Source organism: Cricetulus griseus, chromosome 3 (assembly GCF_003668045.3).
Source record: "Cricetulus griseus strain 17A/GY chromosome 3, alternate assembly CriGri-PICRH-1.0, whole genome shotgun sequence".
NCBI classification, from domain to species: domain Eukaryota; kingdom Metazoa; phylum Chordata; class Mammalia; order Rodentia; family Cricetidae; genus Cricetulus; species Cricetulus griseus.
This window is the reverse complement of record NC_048596.1, coordinates 57,911,848-57,920,151: the sequence shown is the minus strand read 5'-3', so window position 1 is coordinate 57,920,151 and position 8,304 is coordinate 57,911,848. Positions and strand designations below refer to the sequence as shown.

General features: G+C 58.9%; 1 protein-coding gene across 1 annotated transcript; it reads right to left on the bottom strand.

Moving 5' to 3' along the window:
* Positions 1 to 534: 534 nt before the first annotated feature.
* Positions 535 to 6,567, bottom strand: Cdkn1c (cyclin dependent kinase inhibitor 1C). Its single transcript, XM_035442093.1, has 3 exons — positions 1,966 to 6,567; positions 1,316 to 1,454; positions 535 to 1,224 (listed from the first exon to the last, which is right to left on the bottom strand). The coding sequence occupies exons 1-2, from the start codon at positions 2,924 to 2,926 to the stop codon at positions 1,321 to 1,323; spliced, it is 1,095 nt and encodes a 364-aa protein (XP_035297984.1). The 5' UTR covers positions 2,927 to 6,567; the 3' UTR covers positions 535 to 1,224; positions 1,316 to 1,320.
* Between the last annotated feature and the right edge of the window lie 1,737 nt (positions 6,568 to 8,304).

Sequence of the window (8,304 nt, the reverse complement as noted above, 5' to 3'; positions counted from 1 at the left end):
ACAGGGCATGAGTTGTGGGAGGCATAGCTTTGAATTCTTCCACAGAAGCTGGGTCAGGGCCCATCCTCACCCCACCCCACCTGCTCACAGGCACTCCACCCTGTGTTCTCCTGTGGCGTTGTTCATCATCTCCTCCCCACTCCCTACCAAACCATCATGCTGCCCACTCTTGGGCATGCTCAGCCTTATGGACCTAGGGACCCTGGAGCTTTCAGGGCTCCACCGTGTTCAGCACATGTGAGCTGTGTATGTTGTACTACATCCTGCATGTCCCCATCAGGGCCTGACTGGAGTTAGGAGGAAAAGGGAGCATCTGTTGTGGGCAGGCAATTGTTTCCCAAACCTCTGAGTAGCAGGTCAGTAGGCCCAGTGAAAGCCACCACACACACACACACACACACACACACACACACACACACACACACTTTGCAAGTAGCCAACGCCCTGTCAAGTGGTAACAGCCCCCACCCACCATGTTCAGTTGCCCCAATTCTGGGACTACAAAGGTGTAAAAGGACAAACAGACTGGAAGTGTAATTTTTGTTGGGCCTCTTTATTTAGAACCTGGCGGGCGAGGAGCCCTGGGCAGTTGGTATGGGCAGCACAGGAACCATTTTGACAGTCTGGTCACCAAGTTTAAGAGCAATCTAATAAAGCAGGGGGGAGACTGTAATCTAACTGGAGATGACTGTGTGGGGGCTTTTAAGCATCGACCATTCCCCTAGAGTCTAATATAAAAGTAGATTTACATTTGTGGGTAATCTGAAGCTGGTGATTTCTAGTGCCTTTGGTAATAATCAATAACCCAGCAGTTGCATGGTAGAGAGATCCACGCATGGATAAATACAAATATTAAGTTAGCATAATTTTTTAACTTTTTGTACAAATATACATGTTTTCTTCCTTTTCTCGTCTTTTTCCTTCTACGTTTTCTAGTTTCTCTCTCTTTTTTTTTTTTTTGCACTGAGAGCGAGTAGAGATTAAACATTTTACATAAATGATTTAAAGCTTTACACCTTGGGACCAGCGTACTCCTTGCACATGGTACAGAGTGTTCTCAATACATTGCACAGTTTTCAGATTTCCACAAAACCGTGGGCTGCTTTTGCGCAGCCATCTGCGGTTCCTGCTACATGAACGAAAGGTCCCAGCCGAAGCCCAGAGTTCTTCCATCGTCCGCTGCCCAGATGCCCAGCAAGTTCTCTCTGGCCGTTAGGCTCTATACTGCGGGGAAAGGGACTCAGGTGAGCACGCACGGCAGGAACCCCCCGGGGGCGGCCCCTCCGCGACCCCCCGGGGGGGGCGCCGGACTCACCTAACTCATCGCAGACGCTTGCGCGGGGTCTGCTCCACCGCGCCCACCCCAGGAGCCACGTTAGGAGAGGGACACCCCGCAGGGACGTCGTTCGACGCCTTGTTCTCCTGCGCAGATCTCTTGCGCTTGGCGAAGAAGTCTGCGGGGCGACAGCGCGCGCCGGTCAGGGCGGGGCCGGCCCGGAGACCCGCGAGGGGACCCGCGGAGTGCACAGGGCGCGGGGCTGGGGTGGGGGCGCCATCCCCGCCCGCGCCGAGGTCCGCGGCGGGTCAGCTTTGTTTACGTCGCCGCGCAATGTGCTGTGTAAGCATTTCCCCTTGTCCCGCGGCCAAGCCCCCCGGGGCTGCCGCCGCACTTAACCCCCTCCATGCCGCACACACGGCGCCCTAAGGGGCTCCCGCAGCCCGAGCCAAAGACCGCGATCCGAGTGGGTCGCGGCCAGGCTCACCCTCCCACTGCACGCTCGGGAGCCTTAGGGATGCACCCCCACCAGTAGGAAAGGGGTGCAGGCGCAACCGCGCCCTAAGCGCCGCGGGCCCTTTAATGCCACGGGAGGAGGCGGGGACCGGGCGAGGCCCCCGAGGGCGAGGGAGAGCCCGGCCGGCCGGACAAAGCGAGGCCGGGCCGGGGCGGGGCCGTGCGGGGCTCACCGGAGATGAGAGGCCCCGACAGCTTCTTGATCGCACCGTTCGCAGTGGCCGCAGCAGTCCCGGCCGCGGGACGTCCTGGAATCCCCGAGACAGGCTGCTCCTTCAGCTCCCGGCCGCGCTGCTCCTGGTTCTCATCCTGCTCCTCGACCGGCTCCGCGCCCTGCTCCTCTGCCGCCTCCTCGTCCTGCTCCTCGACCGGCTCCGCACCCTGCTCCGCACCCTGCTCCTCGATTGGCTCCTCGACTGCATCCGCGCCCTGCTCCTCGCCCTGCTCAGAGCCCGGCTCAGCGCCCTGCTCAGCACCCGGCTCAGCACCCTGCTCCTCGCCCTGCTCAGGGACCTGCTCAGGGACCTGCTCAGGGACCTGTTCCTCGCCGTCCTGAGGCGCCACGTCCGGCTTCGCGTCCGGGATCGGGTCCGGAGTCGGGTCCGAGGTCGCGTCCGGGGTCACGTCCGGAATCGGGTCTGAGGCTGGATCTGAGGCCGGGGCCGGGGTCAGGGGCGGGGTGGGCTCCGCGACCACGGCCGAGGCTGGGGCGCTGGGCGGCTGCTCAGGCTCCTCCTCTAGGCCGTCGGGGGCCTCGCCAGCCGGCGGCCCAGAACGCGGGATGACAGCCACAGCCACCGGGGGAGGCCGGGACCCCAACACCAGGCGACAGCGCCCCACCTGCACCGTCTCGCGGTAGAAGGCGGGCACAGACTCGCTGTCCACCTCCATCCACTGCAGACGACCAGGGCCTCGGAGAGGCACATCCTGCTGGAAGTTGAAGTCCCAGCGGTTCTGGTCCTCGGCATTCAGCTCCGCCAGGCGCATCCGCAGCTCACGGCCCAGCTCCTCGTGGTCCACAGGCCCGAAGAGGCTGCGGCAGGCGCTGCTGCGCGCTATCACTGGGAAGGTGTCGCTGGAAGCCAAGCGTTCCATCGCTGTTCTGCTGCGAAGGTACACGTCGGACATGCCCATGGTCGAAGGCTGTGCAAACGCGGGCGGCGAGAAAGAAGGGAGCGGGAGGAGAAGGAAGAGGGGAGAGGAGGAGGGCGGAGGCTGGGCGTGGGTGAGACCCCTTGCACAGCCCGCGTCCGCCTCTGTCTAGGGACGCGGCGGCTACCTGGCTGATTGGTGGTGGACGGCTCCTGCGTCTCGATCGCTTGTCCTGTCCAGCCTGGGCCGCGCCCCCTCGGAGCTTGCCTGTCTGTTCGCTTGCTCTCAGTCGGGCCTAGCCGGCACCCCTCGAGCACAGCGCACTCGGCCTGTGGAACGCCCAGCCCGCTGCGCCCCTTTATACGCGCTGGCCCCACCCCCGCGCGCGCGGGCCTCCTCGAGATTAGCATAATGTAGTATTTTCAGTTTCAACAACACCGCGGCGATTGGCCGGAGCGCCCCGCCCCGCCCACAGAGGCCCGGCCCCCTAGACTCGCTCATTGGCCGGGCGCACACACACGCCCCGGGGCCGGGCGGGGCCGGCGACGGGCGTGCGCTGATTGGCGGCCGAGCGGCGAGCGGGCTGCGCGGGACAGGGGGCGGGGCTCGAGTTAAAGAGCTCTGCGGGCGGTAACGTGACACCGCTACCCCTCCCCTCGCCCCATCCCCCCCGCCCCCGCGGGCTCCTTTGTCTGCAGGCGGGGGCTTGCGCAGCCGCGACGCGCGCGCCCCCTCGGACCCTGAAGCTGGGCACTGCCCCTTGGCGATGCCGGCGTCGGTGCAGGTCCTTCGGTCCCCGCGGTCTGTGTTCTCACTAGGGCTGAGCCAGATGATAGGACTTTAACCCAGCACTACCAGCTGGATCCTGGCCCTGGCAGGACCATGGCTGGAGCCGCTCTCTGCACCCAGGCCTGTGTCCCTGCCTTCGAGGCGTCAGCACACCTGCTAGCCCTAAGAGCTTCTATCAAGAAGATAGAAACAGGGGTCAGCTCCATTCTTTTCCAGAGGGACAATATTGTGGAGATCTTGAGGTCCTTAACCAGGGTCTGTAACATGATCTCTGGGCCCACCTACCCAGATGAGACACAAACTGGCCCATCCTGGCCCTATCGTGATGTACACCTACATCGCGACACTGATAGATGCCCAAGACCTCAGATTTGGGTCAAGCCATATGCAACCCCCAGTTCTGCCTGCCTTGGTTGGCTGGAAGTAGTTGTGCTGGAAAAGAGGGAAGGACCCACCCTCTCCTTCACGGCAGTGCCTCTTGGTGGGGCTCTGGATACTCACACAAACACACCCCAACTGCGGCTGGCAGACCCCCCACCCCCGTCGCCAAAAGGAGTCCATTATTTAGGGCAGGGAGTCCAGAAGGTGACTGCAGCATGTGCCAGGAGCAAGCCCCCTCCCCCGCCATGGGGAACTAGGACTTCCGGACATACTTGAAAGGCCCTGCAGAGCCCCCAAGCTCTCAGCTCCCAGAAGAGATGCCTCTAAGAATTCGGAGACAGAATCTTATTTGCAGTGGTTAGGTAGTTCGGACAACCAGGAAGGCAAGTGGTTGATAAAAGGTCTTCAAACCCTGAAGCCAGATGCCAGACTGAATAGGTCGTCCTGGAACAGGTGAGAGGCAGGTTTTGGGAGCTGCTCTGGCGGAGAGGCCAGCGCCTGTGACCTGGGAGGATTTATTTTTCTCAGTACACCACATTACATTGGTACGTCACGGTATTTTTCTTGAGTAAAGTAAAACTAATGAAGGCTTCTGAGGGGCCTCATGAACCAAAGGCTAAAATCAACTTGTCCAAGGTCAGAAGGAATCAGGGCTTTGTTCTGTCCCTGTGCCCAGGCCACAGGGGCCTCTCCAGAGAACCCCAAGTCACCGAACCATGCTAGTTAGAGACCACCTGGTCCCCAGCGTCTCCCCAACAGTCCAAATGCCCACGCTGCAGCTGTCAAGGATGACAGGGACAGAGAAGACCCACTCTGCCCACAGCCCAAGCCAAAAGCTGCTGTGGGGAGTGTACATACCCCCTGTGATGTGGAGCTATCATGTCCTATTTGTTGGGAGAAGCAGTATAGATGCTGTGCAGGCTGCCTTACTGGGCATCAGCCTGGCTAGGACACTCCCACCCTCCGTTGCCCTTATTTTTTTTTTTTTAAGACAGTTTCTCTGTGTAACAGTTCTGACTGTCCGGGATCTCGATTTGTAAACCAGGCTGTCCTCAAATTCACAGAGATCCTCTGTCTTCTGCCTCCTGAGTGCTGGGATCAAAGGTATGCGCCACCACTGCCCGTCTGCTTTCTGCTTTTAGATTTCTATTTTTTCGGTTCATTTGTCCCACCTCAACACAAGGGAAAATGGCCCCTCTTCAAGTCTGTGACAGGTGAAATTCCATCAAGGATAGCATCCAAAAACTTGTTAAGCACACTAGTTCCAGGAGCAGTATTGAGGCCCCCAACTAGCTCTCCAACCCAAGGGGTCTGCAGGTAAGTAAACATCTGTCTGGCTTCAAGAATCACCTCCTATTTTGTGATTTAAAATACATCCAAAGGGGGAAAAAAAGAACATTTTTACTGTATTGCTGTGGAAAGCTGGGGTAGGGTGCTGGGAGGGGGTGCTGGCCTGGTGTCTGGCTCATCAGGGACAATTCTCCAGGGTTTCTGTCTTGTGAGGTAAAGGAGGTAAAAACTCTGAGCCACCTCCCTTGGTCATGGTGAGTAGAGTGATGTTTATCCCTGCAATCTTCACCCATAGCCTCGGGCAGTGTGTGTACTTCACCTCTAGCTTCTCCGGAGCATCTGGAAAGACTACACATCTAAGTGCAGAGACCAGTTTCTGCCACAGATCTTTGGCAAAATTTCTATGTGCACCCGTTTATATGACAACCCTGGGAGCTATTTTTCTGTATAGCCACCCCGCTGACCAAAAGGAGGGAAGAGGGTCGTGGCAAGACTCAGGCACAGCCACTCTGCCAGTGATTGGAGTAGGAGATAAAATTTGAAGAGCAGGGGGTGACTCAGTAGTGAGGCACTTGAGAAGTATGAACGCTGGCTCTGGGTTCCATCCCCAGCACCGAAAATAAATGAATGAATAAATAAATAAATTGCGTGTCCTTCATCGCTTAAAGTTTGGAGCTGACTCTACCGCGGCGCTACTGACTGCCGCTAGAACACACAGCAGGCAGGCCGACACCAATACTATGTTCGGATGAGGAAATGGGCTGGCTAGATTAAACCCTTGCTGTGGCTCCTAGGCGATTAAGGCCTGCTTAACCCACACCCTCCGGCTCCTCGAACCAGCTCCAAGATTTGATTAGTGAATTGTACAACGCAGGAAAAAACTTGGCCCCAACACTTCTTGCACTTTCATTCTTAGAGGAGACTGGAACAGCTAAGCCAGGTCAGTTTCCCGGAACGTCCCGGGGTCGCTCTCCAACACCCGCATGGCTGCTCAGCTACAGGGACTCAGGCGCCCGAGGAAGCCGAGTGCCCAGGGTCTCCCAACCCCTAGCTAGAGAGAGCGAAGGCCGAGTCCAGACCTGTCCTTGGCTTCATGCTGCCCCCTGGTGGCCTTCTTGGGCAGCACCAGCTTCCTGGCTGCCCTATGCCTCTCTTTCCTGCCTGCGTGGATGGCTCTCCTGTTCATACACACCCCCTGACCAACAGCCCCAGGTTCTGGGGCCCTGCTGGGGTAACCAAATATAGGGTTGAGGCTTGTCTCCCTCCCCCCGCCCCCGGCCCTTAGTCAAACCTGCCTGAAGCCTTCTCAGATTCTAAGACCCTGAGCTGTCTTATCAGATAAATTAAGGCCTTGAAGAATTTTCCATGAAGCCATGTTCCACATGTCACCCATCCATCAAGGAAGGTGGAGGATGCAAGCCCAGGGTCAGAACTAGAGGCAGAAGGCCGAAGGGCTGGGTGACACACTTTGTTGCTTCTGGGGGGCCCTGGAGGGCCATGGACAGAGAGCAATCTCCCTTAGTCCTTCTGGGGTCTCTATTGGGGAAGCGCGTGGGGGGGGGGCGTCTAGTTGCCTCCCTGATAATGATGCACTTCCAAGGAAGCCAAAAGCGTCTCTATCTTGTGCCTACTCCGGGCTCTGACCTGCATCTGCTTTGGGCTCCCTTGCTCCTTCAATCCAACACCCAGGAGAGAGGACAGGACAAAGACAAAGACTCAGAGAGGTTCAGCATCCGGCCTGAGCTCACTCAGCAGTCAGGGTCAACAACCAATTCGTTGGCCTCGATCTTAACGAACACTTGGACCAAGCCCTGGATGGAGTTTGGGTTGGCTCTGTTTGCGATGGCGGGAACTCCTGGAAGGTCCCCACACGGCCCCCCAAACTCCCAACTCCTGCCCCATTGGTTGGGCTGGAGGCTCCGAGGGGTTTGCACGGGTACAGACCAACCCCACCGCCCCCAAGCAGCGCCCTGCGCGCACTTGGCGGGGCCCCAGGCGGGCGCAGCGCGAACGCCCTCCCGCACCAGTTCCCGCGCTCAGCTCGCCCCGCCCCCAGGACGGGCTGTTCTTGGGGCCGCTGCCAGACACGTCCTCCGCAGGTGCCGGCCTCTCTCCGGTGACGCGGCCACATGCGGCCCAGGCTCCGATTACAGGGCCTGCCTTGTACTCGGGGTCCGGGCCGGGGGTCCTCACTCCCCAGGAATGGGTGGGAGGGGCAGGGCAGGCCCTGCAAAGGGAGACTACGAACAAGGAACAGCCGCAGGCAGGAGCCGCCCCCAGACACGTGCGGCGGCCGCCTAGCCGCCGCCGCGGTTTGGAGGCGGGGAGCCTGCGCCCAGCTGCATAACTTGACTGGGCCCAGGACCCAGTCAAGTTCTGTAAGTCCAGAACCACTGGGCACCCTAGAATCCTGATCCCCCTCTCTCAGGGATGAGGAGGTCTAAAGGGTTGGTAGGAGTCGAAGTCAAACACTAGGCCAGCACAAAGCCTTCCCTCTTTCCAGAGACTGCGTGCAACGCTGGGTCCCCAGGCCCAGGAGCCCACTTTGCCAAGGAAATGATAACGTAGATCTTGTGTTCCTGGGTTCCCTTCCCCCACATCCCCTTTCTTGTTGGCACCGGCAGGACTCACAATCGGAACTTCCTGCTCACTGGGTGCACCCAGGACCCTTAGGTCCCTCCAAGCCACCTACCTTTCGCCTAGCTTCCAATAGCTACAGTCTCAGAGGATCTCAGGACCTGCTGGAGAGGCTAGAGGAGAGGATGGCTCCCAAGGGAGGAGGGTGAGGATCCTCCCTGTCCTCCACTGCAGGGAGAAGAAGCGCATCCACCACCACAAACACGTTCAGACCCCAGACAGAACCTCGGGCATGAAAGGAACAGCCAAAAGATGCTTTCTTTTATTATATTTTATTCTGAGACAGTCTTCCAGTGGGCCAGACTCGGTATGTAGCCAAGGAT